Source organism: Bos taurus, chromosome 27 (assembly GCF_002263795.3).
Source record: "Bos taurus isolate L1 Dominette 01449 registration number 42190680 breed Hereford chromosome 27, ARS-UCD2.0, whole genome shotgun sequence".
Taxonomy (NCBI): Eukaryota; Metazoa; Chordata; class Mammalia; order Artiodactyla; family Bovidae; genus Bos; species Bos taurus.
In genome coordinates this window covers 6955144-6971711 of record NC_037354.1, presented here as the reverse complement: position 1 = coordinate 6971711, position 16568 = coordinate 6955144, and the positions used below count along the sequence as shown (strand labels likewise).

The 16568-nt window shown below is 49.0% G+C and overlaps 1 protein-coding gene and 1 long non-coding RNA gene across 2 annotated transcripts; one reads left to right on the top strand and one right to left on the bottom strand.

The window, feature by feature from the left end:
• The first annotated feature begins 1330 nt into the window (after positions 1–1330).
• LOC132344033 (uncharacterized) lies at positions 1331–5656 on the top strand. The gene is made up of 2 exons (XR_009493100.1): positions 1331–2391; positions 2423–5656. It is a non-coding gene; the product is annotated as an uncharacterized lncRNA (long non-coding RNA).
• Positions 5657–7473: 1817 nt separating this feature from the next.
• DEFB (defensin, beta) lies at positions 7474–15331 on the bottom strand. The gene is made up of 2 exons (NM_001078133.2): positions 15202–15331; positions 7474–7714 (listed from the first exon to the last, which is right to left on the bottom strand). Exons 1-2 carry the CDS (start codon positions 15260–15262, stop codon positions 7683–7685), a joined length of 93 nt encoding a protein of 30 aa, NP_001071601.1. The 5' UTR covers positions 15263–15331; the 3' UTR covers positions 7474–7682.
• Between the last annotated feature and the right edge of the window lie 1237 nt (positions 15332–16568).

Here is a 16568-nt window from a genome sequence, read left to right as displayed (position 1 = left end):
AAAAAAAAAGACTCAAATAACAGACCTAGGCTGCTGCAGGCCCCTAGATCCAGTTTAACAGGTTTTTCAACTCGCTCTAGAGACTGCAGACAGCAGGGTCCAGAAAATGGACAGAAATGTCTGTCAACCTCTTGTTTTAAGAGTCTACAGGTGGCCGTGATCCAGGCCTCACACAGAACCAGCCTGCAGGCCGACTGAAGAGGTCAGTGCCTAGTGTCCCCTGGGCCAGTGTAGACAGCCAGTGACACACACTCAGCATGGGGAAAGAAGCCTGGGATTGGGAGGGGAAATCACACACACACACACACACACACACACACATATTCACACGCACACAGCCCTGCACACAGAGACATCTGTGCATGTATACCCACACTCACACACATACCTGTGCACACATGCATGCGCACACAGGCACACATACACACCTGGAGCACACAGATATCCGTGCCTGTACACCCACATGCACACACACACACACATATTCACACACACACAGCCCTGCACACAGAGACATCTGTGCACGTATACCCACACTCACACACATACCTGTGCACAGATGCATGCGCGTGCACGCACACACACACACACACCTGGAGCACACAGATATCCGTGCCTGTATACCCACATTCACACATATACACATGTGCACACACACATATGCATACACCCTGAACTTACATTTTTCTGTTGAATAGTAGCAGGGCTGAGACATCTCTCATGGGAATCTGTTTCCACTCAGCTGGATTAGGGTTACTTAGTCTACTTTCCGGAGAAGGCAATGGCACCCCACTCCAGTACTCTTGCCTGGAAAATCCCATGGACAGAGGAGCCTGGTGGGCTGCAGTCCATAGGGTCGCTAAGAGTTGGACACGACTGAGCAACTTCACTTTCACTTTCCACTTTCATACATTGGAGAAGGAAATGGCAACCCACTCCAGTATTCTTGCCTGGAGAATCCCAGGGATGGGGGAGCCTGGTAGGCTGCAGTCTATGGGGTCGAACAGAGTCAGACACGACTGAAGCGACTTAGCAGCAGCAGCAGCAGCAATCTACTTTCTGGGCCACCACTCAACCCAGGGAGCTTTCAGGACTCAACCTTTAGATTCAGTTGAGTTTGCCTGTCTCAGTTGTGCAGGCAAGGGGGGTCCTTCCCAGGGCCTGTATTTGCGGGGGCGGGGGAAGGGGGTCTCCTCTCTGGCCAAACCCGTGTCCCTTTTTCCCTGTCGATCATTCTCTGGGTCCTGGTGACCCCACAGTTACTGATCACCAAGAAGAAAGCACACTGTCTCCGTGAAGGAGCGTAGGAGACCCTTGGGGTGATGCGTGGTCTGGAGGGTATGACAAAAGGGAGGGGGTGCCAGCCAAGACACCCGCACTCCTGTCCTGGCCTATCCAGAGGGACTTTCAGGAGTCCTAGGACTCTGTCCCACCTGGCTATCCGGGTTGCTGTGGATGTGTCTTTGTTCCGGTAGGGGGAAAGGACAGGACATAGTTTATTCAGCTAGTTTATTTGGCAGTTTAATTTATAAAAGTAAGTATTAGTCACCTGTCACAGGAGCCTCTGTCTGTGCTCTTCCCAGAGCGAAGGAATATTTGGGGCACTAGGTTTCCTCCAGGGAAAGTGAGTCACCTCCAACCGGGGCGGGACTCAGCTTCTTGCCAACATCAATGCTGGGACGCAGCTCTAAGAAAATCGTGGGCTCCAGTTGCCTAAGGCTGCGAACCTCAGGCCCTGTTGTTTCTCCTACAGCATCTCACTCCTCCCTGTGACGGGCTGCCAAGGGCCAGCGGGAGAGCGGCTTCCCACCAGGATACCGCATTTCTGCTGCTCTGTCTAATCTCTGAACGCAGCTCTGTCCAGAGAGGCAGACGGTCCCGCCCGGAGCAGCCCCAGCCCTCAGCCCTTGTTCCAGGGGACTCAGCCCTTGTCCTGCGGGGCCACCACGAAGGGAGGCTCGGATCTCCTCTTGTTCAACAAAAACGCGGCCCACGACCACACCCCCGGAGGCTGGAGCGGAACAGACCCGGCGAGACCTCCCTGACGGCGGAACCGCGGTCCAGACAAGTCTGTGGCCTTCAGACCTGACATCTGGGAATCCAAGTCCCTCAGTCGTCTGAAATACGTTTCCTCGAGGTCCTGAACAAGAGGTTTTGGCAAGTTGGAAAACGGAGACTCGAACAGTCAGAGCGCTGGCTTTGAGCTACTGAGAAGGTCCTGCGCCAGAAGGTGCCAGCGGCCCTGGAGCCCGCCCTGCCGTGCGCGCCACGAGGCGGCGCCGGAGAAGGGACCGGGCGGTCCACGTTCCGGGCGTCAGGCGGGACCTGACTTCTCTTGAACGCGAGTCTGCAAAGAGCCTGGACAAACGGACTGTTAACGGAGAGACGCAGGTGCTCACTGACAGGGCTGAGCGAGCGCCAGGCGGAACTTGAGATCTGCGGTCCTCTTTTGAAAAGTGCGAGAGGCGGGCGCTGTACACGGCGGGGACCGGACAGGGTGCGCGCAGAGCCGCGGGGTCGGGCAGACGCCCCGGACGCGGGGCCCACACACTGCGGGCTTCCCGGCAGCCCTCAGCTCCCCACGTCCTTTTCTTGGTGCAGTGGAGCCTGGCTGTTCACTGGGAAGAGCAGAGAGCAGGAGAGGACTCACATCCAAACCCACAGGGACGACTTGGCTCTGGGGAGCAGGCTCCGCGAGCAGACCTGTGCTCCGCTCCTGTGAGATGGGCGCGCTCGGATCTGCTCCCTCCCGGACGGACCTGGGGGTGCCTGGGGCTCCGGGCGTCTTCCTCACGCGATGGCGCCTGAGGGACAGGGCTGGGGGGCGGAGGTGACCCTGCGGCTGAAGGGGCTTCAAATACACACAAACATATGGAATCCCAATATTCCTATTTCCTAGCTTTGGTATTTCTCAACATTTTACAAATTTTTCACTTCTGTACTTGTCATGTCTTTCTCTCTCTCTTCTTTTTCTTTCTTTTTTTTGACTGAAATGGGAAGTGTTTACTCTTTAATTTTCATTTATGTATTCATTTATTTTTTAATTGGACTGTAGTGGCTTTACAACGTGTGTTAGTCTCTGCTGCTGCTGCTGCTAAGTCGCTTCAGTCGTGTCCCACTCTGTGCGACCCCTGAGATGGCAGCCCACCAGGCTCCCCCGTCCCCGGGATTCTCCAGGCAAGAGCACTGGAGTGGGTTGCCATTTCCTTCTCCAGTGCATGAAAGTGAAAGTGAAGTCGCTCAGTCGTGTCTGACTCTGAGCGACCCCATAGACTGCAGCCTACCAGGCTCTTCGGTCCATGGGATTTTCCAGGTGTTAGTCTCCACTGTTGGAGAAGGCGATGGCACCCCACTCCAGTACTCTTGCCTGGAAAATCTCATGGGCGGAGGAGCCTGGTAGGCTGCAGTCCATGGGGTCGCTAAGAGTGGGACACGATTGAGCGACTTAACTTTCACTTTTCACTTTCATGCATTGGAGAAGGAAATGGCAACCCACTCCAGTGTTCTTGCCTGGGGAATCCCAGGGACGGTGGAGCCTGATGGGCTGCCGTCTCGGGTCGCACAGAGTCGGACATGACTGAAGCGACTTAGCAGCAGCAGCAGTCTCTACTGTACAGCAAAGTGAATCAGCTACATGAATACATGTATCCCTTCTTTCCTGGATTTCCTTCCTACTGAGGTCACCACAGAGCATTTTCCCTTTCTTTTTCTTTTTGCTAGACTGTTTTGAAGCAAATCCAGGGTACCCTGTCATTTCACTGCTCAGCCCTTCAGTGAGCTTCTTTAGCTGATGAGGCCCTTTCTCTTCCAACATAACTGCCACATTGCTGGTACCTTAATCAAGTCTATAAGAAGCCTCTGATATTACCCAGTCCATATTCAAGCTTATCTGGCCCTCTCAAAAATGTTTTCTTGTAACTGGTCTCTTTGTTACAGAATCCCAACAAAGCCCACCCATTGGTTGTTTTGCCTCTTTTCTCTCTAATCCTTTCTCCTCAGGCCATTGTTTTTGTAAACAAAAAATAGTTTGTTTTTCCTGTGCAGCATCTCATGTTCTGACTTTGACTTATTGCTTCCTTGAGCACTTGTTTTACTTGTTACTCTAACTTTTGCATTTCCTGTAAATTGTTGGATGTAGAAACTTGATTAGTTTCAGGTTCAACTGCTGGTGAACCCTGAGGAAACTCAGGAAGGAAACAAGAAATATCCACTATCTAGTAGCCATCAGACTGCAGCCACCCCTGATGGTGCAGCTTGAGGAAACTCAGGATGAGAAAACACAGGATCCTGGCCCCAGAGAGCCGAGGAATGATTTCAATGAGCCCAAACTCTTGCATTTTCCCATACCTAGAAAAGTGCTAAATTCCTTAACTGGAGATATCGGTTTTTCTTTTATTACCAGTAACCTTTTGTTCTCACTACGTGTTGTTATCGCAAAAATTCCTGTATATCCTGGCATATATACTGGGTTCACCATTTCCTTTTCCAACAGTTTTATCTGAGAGGCTCTCTCCCTAAAACTACTGGCCTAATAAACATAATTCTCAACTTTTAGGTTGTGCATTTTTTTTCAGTGGACATGCTTTTGGCCAGAATATTTCTTGGGTGGTGGTGTGCACTTCTCTGAATCACAGTAGGAGGTCCATGAACTTAGAGTCTTGTAAGCTTACAGTGAGGACAAGGTTGATCATTGAGTTGAGTTGGTCTCAGCCTTAATTTTCTATCATCAAATTCCCTGCCAGGCTTTCCAGTGCATGTTTTAAAGCCATCCAATGACATTGTTTTAGTTCTATGATTTCATTCAAGGGTGAAAATGGTGATTTTCCAATTCTATTATCCATTCTTCATTTATTAGCTGGAATTTTCTATAAATATTTCACTCATATAATGGTTGTTTTTTGACTGCAGCCATGAAATTAAAAGACACTTACTCCTTGGAAGGAAAGTTATGACCAACCTAGACAGCATATTAAAAAGCAGAGGCATTACTTTGCCAACAAAGGTCCGTCTAGTCAAGGCTATGGTTTTTCCAGTGGTGATGTATGGATGTGAGAGTTGAACTATAAAGAAAGCTGAGTGCTGAAGAATTGATGCTTTAAAACTGTGGTGTTGGAGAAGACTCTTGAGAGTCACTTGGATTGCAAGGAGATCCAACCAGGCCATCCTAAGGGAAATCAGTCCTGGGTGTTCATTGGAAGGACTGATGTTGAAGCTGAAGCTCCAGTATTTTGGCCACCTGATGCAAAGAGCTGAGTCATTTGAAAAGACCCTGATGTTGGGAAAGATTGCGGGCAGGAGGAGAAGGGGACGACAGAGGATGAGATGGTTGGATGGCATCACCGACTCAATGGACATGAGTTTGGGTAAACTCTGGGAGTTGGTGATGGACAGGGAGGTCTGGCATGCTGCGGTTCATGGAGTCACAAAGAGACACGACTGAGTGACTGAACTGAACTGAATGGTTGTTTACCCTAAAATACAGTTTCTACAAGAAGAGCACAGTAAATGCTTAATCTTTTCTCTTATATACCGGTTTCCAGAGTGATAAGTTGGCACCTTAACAAACTCCAAGTGTAAATAGTATTGTTTTTTAAGTATCAGTACAACCTCGTGGATTTTTCTATATTTGGTGTTTAAAATATAATTTACTGTTATATTTTTGTGTATTTAATGTGTTTATATATTATATATTTAATCAGTTATAGTCATAATTCTCTGCCAGGATGGAAAATGCTCCATCCTAACCTAGGGAGTCCCTCTCAGATTGGAGCCAGTGTTCTCTGGACATTCACCAGCCTTTTGTAGCTTCTCTACTATCTAGCATGATGAGACACCAGACTCATCTTGTCCATCTCATGCTCCATACTTGGAACCTGCCACTTCTATAAGACATCCTGGTTCTTTCTAGTGGGAAAGGTAATGACCCATGGCCTGTGTGCTAGGGGTGCTCATTGCTACTTCACTGTCTCTGCATTTGTAGGGGTGGGGCTGAGAGATATATACTTGTTAAGAGGGGAAAAGTCCGGATTTTATACTAATACATCCAATTCAAATTTAAGGCTATAGGATTTTAATATAACCTTTTAATTTTATATGAATCTTTTCTTACGTCAAAACTCTTGGTTCTGATGATGTTTCTCATCCTCCCCCCAACCTGACTTTCATCTTGAGAAGCTTCAGATGGACACACAGGCAAGATTAGTACAGTGCGTATCCGTATATCCTCCCTCTGGATCCACCAGTTGTAATCGCTTTGCAAATTTAATTTGCTTTGAGCAATTACAGAGGAAGTTGCCAGCTTTGTGACATTTCAGCCAGCCCTAAATGCTTCAGCTCGTACCTCCTAGGAACAGGCCATTCTTCGGCAAAATGTCAGTGCAGGAAACAACTCAGATGCAAATCTCGTAGATACTGCCTGAGGAGGGGCACTGGTCATGGCGTGTTCAGATGACTTTGGCTTTTCCACTGGACAACAGTCATGTTTTGCATCTTCAAAATATATGTTCTGCATGCAAACTCTGCATACATTTTACACAAATATACATGTATTTTGTGAAAACAAAATTCTTCAACAGTACTTAACAGGAAGCCACTGCCTTTCAATGTTTTTCACATTCACCTCTGCTCCTTCTCTGAATGACATGCTTACCCCTCTTATTTTCACTTATCAACTTTAAACACCATCTGTTGTCTCATAAACCACAAGGACTTAGTTGATACTACCCACTCCCCTAACCACTGCACCACCAGGGAATTCCCCCACATTTTTATACTGCTTGATTTTTATGTGTGCTTGTGACTGATCAAAGTGGAATGTGGACTTGTTCTTGCCAGATGAAGGAGAGGACAGTGAGTGTATCATCAGGAGTTGTAAGAAATTTATTGGAGTAAAGGGAAGGCAACCCTCTTTCTCCCAGCAGTGGGTGTCTACAGGCCTCGTGGTGCAGAGATGACAAAAGGCAGGGGCAGTGGTCCTGGAGAATGCTTCTGTGAGTGATGTGTAAGTAGATCATGTGACGGTGCCTGAGTTAGAAATGGTCCTCCAGGAACCAGCTATTAGGCCTCCTTACTCGGGATAGGTTTATGGTCCTAATGAAAGTTCTCAAATGCTAAGGTTAACCAACCCACAGCCCACTGTCCCAGCCCAGGGAGGAGCAGGGGCAGCAGTTCTGGGCTCAGCAGATGGACAGGCTGCTGAGATCGCTGGGTCTGGGATGAGCTTCTGCTATGAATGAGGGGGGCCTGAGGCTCTGTCATTTATCACGTGCTCTCGGTCTCACCTGGACCCCCTGCATTGCTCACCTGTAGATCTGGTGATGAAGCAGAGTGGAGGTGGCACGGCTCATGGCCTCATCAACATCCCCCAGTCCCATACTCGGTGGGCTTTGCAGCCTGGCCTGTCTGCCCTTTCAAACTTCAAACTTTCTTAATCTCTTCCAAAAGGAGATACAAGACTCATTCTAGTCTCAAGGATGTCTGCCTCACAAAATCCTTTTATTAAAACAATGGTTACAAATACTCCACGTGGCTCCTGAGTGCCCTCTGCCATCGCTCCCAGCTCAGAGTCAACGGATGCAGCACTTGGCTTTGCCCCTGTAGCAGGTGCCTTCGATCCTGTTGTAGAGGGGGCAGGGCGATAGGTTGCAGGTCCCCCCTTTCCTGGCACATATGTAGCTGTCAGACTACTGGCCGAGAGCCGTAAGCTGGCTGGCACCTGAGAGAAGGGAAAAACAACCATGTCAGACTCCTGGCTTGTGGCCACAGGGATTTCAGGGGAAAGTAGGACAGACAGCCCTTTGCAAAGCACATCACAGGGGTTTCCCTTGCAAGAGCTTTACACCAAGATGACCTGTGGAGCTGCTCATGAAACATGGCATCTGAAGAGCCCCCTCAATGCTGGTGGGTTATGGTGTCTCCACCCTTAGTGAGCCCTCATTTTTTGGCATTATCTTTGAAGATTCAGTACATTATAGGGCCAAAAGGAATAGCAACATATCTCATCAGAGTGCTTTGGTTACGTTCCTTATTCTAGAATGAGTCTGTGTGATTTTTAGCAAAGCACTCAAACATTCTGAACCCCAGTTCTCAAATTTAAAATTAAGGAGACTAGATTATGTGATCTCAATCATTTTCAAGATTCTGAGGCTGGTCATCTTTCTTTTGGTGGGGAAATAGCACTTTTATGGTTACTTTTTTTAAATTTACACTTTTTATTTTATATTGGAGTATAGCTGATTAACAATGTTGTGATAATTTCAGGCGGACAGCAAAGGAACACACCCATACATGTACATGTATCCATTCTCCCCCAGATGCTCCTCCCATCCAGGCTGGCGTGTAACATTGGGCAGAGTTTCATGTGCTATACAATACGTCCTTGTTGGACGTATAGTACTTATATATACCATTTTATATAAACCATTTTATATGTAGCAGTGTGTACATGTCCATCCCATTATGGCTGCACTTAATTCTCCAAGAAATGCATCACTTTTTCCTAACTAACTGACAGAGGAATAGAGATTAAATGTTCTCATTATCTAATCAGTCAATGGTTATATTATGTTAAAAGATGCAGGAAAATATTGGAAAAAATTCAACATTGATTCATGATTGAAAAAAAGAAAGAAAGAACTCCTACCAAATAAGGAACTGGAGGAAACTTCCTTAACCTGATAAAGAGTACTTACAGAAGCCTACAGCACACTGTACACTTAAAGGTCAAGCACTGAAACATTCCATGAGACGGCAATCAGACGAGTGTAACTGCTAGTCATTATCATTCCACATTGTACTTGAGGCACTAGTTAGGGGAATAAGATAAGAAAGAAACAAACAAAAGGTAGAAGCGTTGGAAAGCAGAAAAAAAACTGTCTCTATTTGCAGATATTATGATTATATGTAGGCAGTCTAAAAGGAATTAAAAGGAAAGCTTAACAAATTTGTTGTCCATGAGATCATATACAAAAAGAAAAAAAAAGAATTTTACTTCTGCAATCAATAGGAAAAAAAAAAGAAAAATCAAAACACCTTATAGAAGAGCATAAAACATGCCTGGTTACAAATCTAAAAAATAATGTGCAATATCTCTATCTGTAAAGAATATAGTATTTTTTTTGTAATTTAAAGAGGCCCTAAATAAGTAGAAATACTATGCTTAAGCATTGGAGGATTAATTATTTTTAAACTTTTAATTTTCCCCCAATTAAGCGACTTCACTCACTTTCATGCATTGGAGAGGAAATGGCAACCCACTCCAGTATTCTTGCCTGGAGAATCCCAGGGACGAGGGAGCCTGGTGGGCTGTGTTCTATGGGGTCACACAGAGTCAGACACGACTGAAGTGAGTTAGCAGCAGCAGCAGCAGCAGCATAGAGCCACTGTAATTAGACCAGATGGTGAGGATACAAACATACCAACGGAACAGGGCAGACGAATATACAAACAGAATAGCAGAAGATGACCAAGGAGATCCATGCAGATACTGAAAGTTGAACAACAGTGCCTCAGCATAACAGTGGAGGAAAATGGTCTTCTCCATGCTTGGTTCTGGAACTATTAAATATTCATATGGAAAAAATAAACCCTTTACCCTTAGTCACACTATACGTGCCCATTAAAAATCACTGCCAGATGATTATAAACCTAGATGTAAAAGGAAAATCAATAAGCCCTCAGAAGACAACACTGAACACTCTTCATGCCTTTGGGCTAGAAAAAGATTTCTTAAGGCATCAAAGTACTAACGCTAAAGGAAAAAATATGACACACTTAACCACCTTAAAATAATGTGGAAAATTCAGAGAGTGAAAAACTAAGGCACAAGGTGAGGGAAGATATTTGTCATGCTTACAGCTGACAGGGCTGCTATGTAGAATATATAAAAAACTACTCCAGATTACAGAGCCTCTCCTCTGTCCAGCCTCCACACCCAGGAGACCAATCACTTAAAGGAGCCATGTCTGGGGCACCCCTGGCCGTCCAGTGGTTAAGAATCTGCCTTGCAATGCAAGAGACATGGGTTTGGTCCCCGGTCCAGGAAGATCCCACATGCCTCAGGGCAACTGAGCCCCACGTGCCACACTACTGAGCCTGTGCTCTACAGCGTGGGATCCGCAACTACTGAAGCCCATGTTCCGGAAAGCCCATGCTCATCCCCAAGAGAAGCCACTACAACAAGAAGCCTGTACACACAACAAAGAGCAGCCCCCGCTGCATAGCTAGAGAAGGTCCTCACATCAGTGAAGACCCAGCACAGCCAAAATGAAGAAATAGATCCTTACAAAGAAGAAGAAGCCATGTTTGATTCTGTGACTCTCTGGTTTGAAAGCCACTGGGGCCCACCTGAACACAGATGGGGTCTCCTGCTGCCTCAGGCCTGATTGACCTGTGCTTCCCTACATCCCTGGCTCCTCTCCTGACCCCTCACCCTGGTCCCAGCATGCTTTGTGCCTTGACAGCCCTGCAGAGTTGGAGCTGATGGCCTGGGTTTGACAGAGTCACTGCTCTGTCTGTTACCAATCATGTGACTTTAGCCAAGTTATTAAGCCACAGAATGGGGGTAATGAGTCTTCCTCCCCATAGCAGAGCTGGGAAGACTAGAGTAAGAGTGAGAGCTCTGTGTTTGTTTGTTTTTTTTTAATTTATCTGGATGTCTGGGCTTTCAAAGGGATCCCCTGGTTGCTCAGATGGTAAAGAGTCTGCCTGCAATGCAGGAGACCAGGGTTCAATCCCTGGGTTGGGGAAGATCCCCTGGAGAAGGAAGTGGCACCATACTCCAGTATTCTTGCCTGGGAAATCCTATGGATGGAGGAGCCTGGCAGGCTACAGTCCATGGGGTCACAAAGAGTCGGACACGACTGAGCGGCTCGCCTACCTCCTGGTCTTTGATCCCAGCTCTCCTTCCATGTGGTTTGTCCTTGCCCTCTCTCGTTTTGACAGAGGCAGATGAAGAGACAAAATAGGTGATGAAATAGTTAATCCCACTAGGGGATTGAAAGCAGAAAAATATTGGAGATCCCTGTAAGTTAATGATCACTCGAGAGCAGGCTTGCTTAACCACAAAACCAAGCAGGCTTCAGTTCAGTTCAGTTCAGTCGCTCAGTCGTGTCTGACTCTTTGTGACCCCATGAATTGCAGCATGCCAGGCCTCCCTGTCCATCACCAACTCCTGGAGTTCACTCAGATTCACATCCATCGAGTTGGTGATGCCATCCAGCCATTTCATCCTCTGTCGCCCCCTTCTCCTCCTGCCCTCAATCCCTCGCAGCATCAGAGTCTTTTCCAATGAGTCAATTCTTCGAATGAGGTGGCCAAAGTACTGGAGTTTCAGCTTTAGCATCATTCCTTCCAAAGACATTCCAGGGCTGATCTCCTTCAGAATGGAGGTTGGATCTCCTTGTAGTCCAAGGGACTCTCAAGAGTCTTCTCCAACACCACAGTTCAAAAGCATCAATTCTTCAGCGTTTGCTTAGCAACAAAACCATGCAGCAGAGGCATGAGGCATGCCTCAAAACAGTAAAACAATGGCGGCATGACACCCACGTCTGCCCAGTGAGTCAATGACCCCCAGACATGGTCTCTGCACACATAGTAAAATTAAGTTGTGGACCCAGCTTGACCAGGAAGGGAGGAGAAAACGCCCCTGCTCAACCCGGAGGAGGAGCAATGTTGGAAGCATGATGCCCACCTAAGAAAGTCAAAGAAGTTCTTCTCCCCCTCCCCACTTTTCCATTGCTTATAAATGAAGGCAGTAAGTTTTTGGGGTGCAGCACCCCATTGTCTGCCCACTTTTAAACCTCACAAATGTCATATTCTAATAAATCACTTCTATCACTTTGCCTCTCATTGAATTCTTTTCTGGGCTGAGATATAAAGAACTTTGGTACTAGAGCTCTTCAGAAACACCCCTGGCCAAAAATGACTCCAAACAGTTTCACTTTCACTGGTTTAATTAAGTTGGGGCTGAAAATCCAGATTCCCACCTCGGCCACGCAAATAACACAGCTGTGTGAAATGGGCTGAGGTGAGGCAGTAGGGACTGGTGGGGTCTGCGGTGTCCTGAGGAGTGCATCCTGTGTGGAGGCAAAGCCACTCTTGAGCTGCAGCTCACTGCTGCCATGCAGGAATCTGCCACATCTGTTGTGTCTTTAGGAGAAGATAACATGTACACAGTGCTATATTTGATGTGGATAACCAAAGGCCTTCCCTGGTGGCTCAGCACATAAAGGATCTGCCTGCAATACAGGAGGCACAGGAAACTTGGGTTCAACCCCTGGGTCAAGAAGATCTCCTGAGGAGGGCATGGCAACCCACTCTAGTGTTCTTGCCTGGAGAATCCCATGGACAGAGGAGCCTGGCGAGCTACACTCCATGGCGTCACAGAGACAGACTTTGACTGAAGCCACTGAGAATGCAACCAAAAGGACCTACTGAATAGCACAGGGAACTCTGCTCAATATTATGTAACAACCTAAACTGGAAAAGATTTGAAAAAAGAGTAGACACATGTATACATACAACTGAATTATGTTGTTGTACACTTGAATATAGCACATTTTTCGTCAAGTATACTCCAATATAAAATTAAAAGTTAAATAAAATTTTAAAACTTTTTTAAGGAAAGAAGATAAAAATCTGATTCTTTTTGTGACATATCTTGACTTTTAATTGGGAGAGAGTTAAAAGAAATATTATTATTTTGAAAATTCCATGAACTCAAAAATGACTTTCATCATTCCCTCACTTTTCAGCATCCTCAACAAAGCCTTCCTGGCTCCTTGAGGCCCCGTCAGCTCTCATCGTCACGTGTTCCCCTAGCACTGTGCCCTTAACAGCATTTCACTGCACCACTGTCATTAGCTAAGGAATTCTGTAATCGGTTTGCTTGTGCTCTGCTTCTCAAATGTGCGACCATGGATTCCGGGGCTGTTCCCTGATGCGTCCCCTCATCCCGGGGCAATGCCTGCCTGCAGCAGCTCTTCGCCAGATACTCCTTGAACAACGAGGACACAGCCTCAGCCTTTCTTAGCACCTCTGCTGGGCTCCTGTCCAGCTTCTGCAGGGACCTGGGTGGCCTTGCCACTGTGACATTACTCCATGTTCACACAAAGACCATCCGTGTAAGCTAACAGTGGGCAACACAGGCCTTTTTCTCTGACCAGGATGAAAACTGCCCAAGAACACCAAGTCTTAGGATCTCCTGCAGTGACCATAAAGCGCTGGTTCCCCGGGGCCTCGCAGGCCTTGATTCCCCACCTGTGAAACCACCTGGTCTGAGGGCTCTTCCAGAAAAGGAGTGAACCGACCGTGTAGGGGTTCAGGGTGGCTGAGTAGTGTGGCCTCCCTCCCGGCACTAGCCCCAGGCCTCTGGCATTGGGGCAGCCTGCTGGCAGGGCAGGTATTGCAGGGGCGGCTGCAGCAGCTGCAACAACCAGCACACAGCAACGAACATGCAACCACAAGGAGGGGAAACACCCCAGCTGAGTGCAGGGCACCTCGACCCTGGGACACAGGCTGGGGACCACAGTGTGTTCTGACGCAAAAAACACCTGGGCTCTTCCTCTCCTCCAGAAGTTTTGCATCCCCCAGAAAACGTGGTGTCGAGCTTACCCTTCCCTGCAGCCCTTTTCCTGGTGTGAGCATCTCAGGGCTCAGAGGGGGTGCTCCACCTGCACGGACCCCACTGCTCAGGACCCCTAGCTCCAGCCCAGAGGTGGGGAGGACCCCACTCTGCCCCTTCTAGAAGAGGAGTTGGGCTCGGCGAGCAGTCCTGAAGGTCCCCATCCTGAGGCCCTCTTTGCTGCTGCTTCTGTGCAGACAGGGCTTGCCTGTCGTCCAAGGGCAGTATCTAAGCCAGTCCAGTTTACGCTGGGCACGCCATCAGATCAGCTGCCATTTCTGGAAGGAGTGATTAGTAAGCGCAGTTCCTCCTGCATGTCCCCGGGAACACCCTTTTTCGAGGCTTTGGATGAGATGCTTGTAATCCTACTTAGATGTCACAGGCTGAAAACAACTCTTCATGTTAATATAGTGGCTTTCAAACATTTTCAATGTAAACTGAGCTGCAGTAAGAGACTTTGCATGGCTGTTTATGAACTCACGTGCTGTGAGATGAGTATGATAACAGCAGGACACTGCATGGATTCTCTGCCTCTCTTAAGGGTCCCGACTAGAAACATTAAAGTTCTGTATTGGAATACTTTGGAACCCAGCTGTCCGAGGGGAGCCCTGAGGAACCCCTGGAGTAAATGAGGCCCAACTAACTGCACAACGACGTGCTGGCCTGGAGGAAAGCACAGCAGGGCTTGCAGAGAATTCCAGAGCTTAAGGCTCTTAGAGCCCTCTGCCGCAGCCCACTCACTCTGCCAACGAAAAAACTAACAGCCAGAAGAGGTGACTGGCTGGAGATGACCTGGGAGTGAGTGGCAGGGATGGGATAAACTGTGTTCTTGATTCTTCTGGCAGGCAGGGGCTCGCCTTCTCTTACACCAGGGGCATTGCTGCTTTGACCCCAAGGAACTGGCATCCCCTGGCCTGACACAGAGCTCCCCTGCGGTGCACTGGGGAATGGGCCACCCTGGAGGATGTGAGCGGATTTCTGAAGGAAGGTGGATCCCTGAGTGTCTACACACGGGTAAGTCAAAGACTCCGGTGGAACTGGTCTTGTGGGCAGGGCAGGTGGCACCTGCTTGCAGGAGAACACCTGGGAGGGCCCACCCTGGGCCCTGGCAAGAGATGAGGTGCACCTCTGGGCTGGCTGGGATGCTGTGCCTCTCGGGGGTAAGGGGGCATCTTGCAGATGGAGTAGGGGTCCCCTTCACAGAGGATACTTTCTGGAATCCCAAGACAGAGACAGGGCTTGGGGTGTGGGGGCTGCCTGGTACCTCACATCCCCGCCAAGGGCAGAGGGAAGGGAGCCCTGAGGGAAAGATGAGAGAGAGACAGGAGGGCCCTCCTGCCGCTCAGCTGCCCTCAGGCTCCTGGGAGAACTAGCCCAGGGAGGCTCTAGGCAGGCAGGTGCACTCCTTGCACTCAGGATGGCCTGGACCCCGCTGTCAGACCACCCCGTGCCCTCTGCCCTCGACAGGCAGCTTAGCCCCGGAGAGGCCTTCCTGCTGCCTTGGGGTTGGGTTGCAGAGAAGGTCAACCTCAGACATGTCCCCGAGTTCCAGCCCCAGGCGCTGCAGGGTCCCGGCTCACCTGGGCCCAGCTGGGAGAGAAGCAAGCCAAGAGCCAGCAGCAGCAGGTGGAAGACCCTCATGGTGGCGGCCGGCAGCCGGAGGCCCGGGGAGGGAGGCTCAGGGGAGGCCGGGCTCCAGAGGCTCCAGAGGCTCCAGTGGCGGCAGGGTCACCGCCTTTATAGGGCTGAAGGATTGCACAACCGCACACACCGACGTGAAGGGCGGCGTCCAAGGCCAGGGAGAGATTCTAATAAATAACCCTTCACCACAAGCCCTGAGTTGTCGGGGAGTCACGTGGACGCGCGTCTCCCTCGGCTGCAGCAGCTGGATCCCGCGCTGGGCTTGCAGGCCTGGAGGCAGCTCCTCCCACCTGCTCTGCTCTGGGTCCCCGCAGAACCGCTCAGATGGAGTTCCCAGGACAGGAGTGCACGCTCGAACCCCAGCTGCCAGAGGCTCAGGGAGTGGAGAGGTGGCCCCGGGGCACTGAGCCAGGCAGCCGCCCAGCTGGCAGCCCGCGAGTCAGGCCTCTAGGGGAGCTGCGCTCTCCACGCGGTGCCCCAGACTTCACCCTCGTCCCTCACAAAAGCCGGGCTGTTGCCTTTCCTCCAACCTTTAGGGATGGAATTTTCTTCTAGTTTTTGGCTGGTGTTGCTTTTTTTAAATCAAAATATCTCTCAAATCTTTTATAATCTATGAGCCTCTTCTGTCACTTAAACTTTTTTTTTTTTTTTGGTCAAGACAAATTTTTTGGAGCAGTTTTAAGTGCACAGCAAAATTTAGGGGAAGGGACAGAGTTCGTCATATTCAAACATTTATCCTTTCACTCACTGACTCAAGTGTGTATATGTGGTTCCTGTTATGTGCTGGGTGATGTTTAGGGTCTTGGCGTGCACTGAGGACCAAGATTTATGTTGGTTTCCTGCAAAAGTCTAGTTGAGATGGATCAGCAGACGGGCTGTTGCCATGGCACTGGGTAGGCGCTGGGATTGGCAGCAAGTGAGGACCACGGAACAAGGCCGGGATCTGAGGAAGCGTGTGTGAGTTTGGCTTTGGTTTCTTCCTTAGGCAATAGGGAGGTCTGGGAAGATTTGAATCAGGAGAAATACACAAGCCAGTTGCCATTTTAGAAACCGTCTCAGGGAAGTGTGGGTGGAGAAAGGCAAGACTGGACTTGGGAGGAAAGGGGAGGAGCTGGTGGAGCAATGAGGGTCTTAACTAAGGTCGTGGAGCGGGGAAGAAAGGAGACATGGATTCAGGGATGTTAAGAAGGAAAAGTCTCGCAGACACTGGAGACAGACTGAGCTCGATTCCTGGCTCTGTCTAGGTAGAAGGTGATGCCCCGGACCAAGGTAGCATAACCAGGAGGAGGAGGTGATTCGGGGAAAT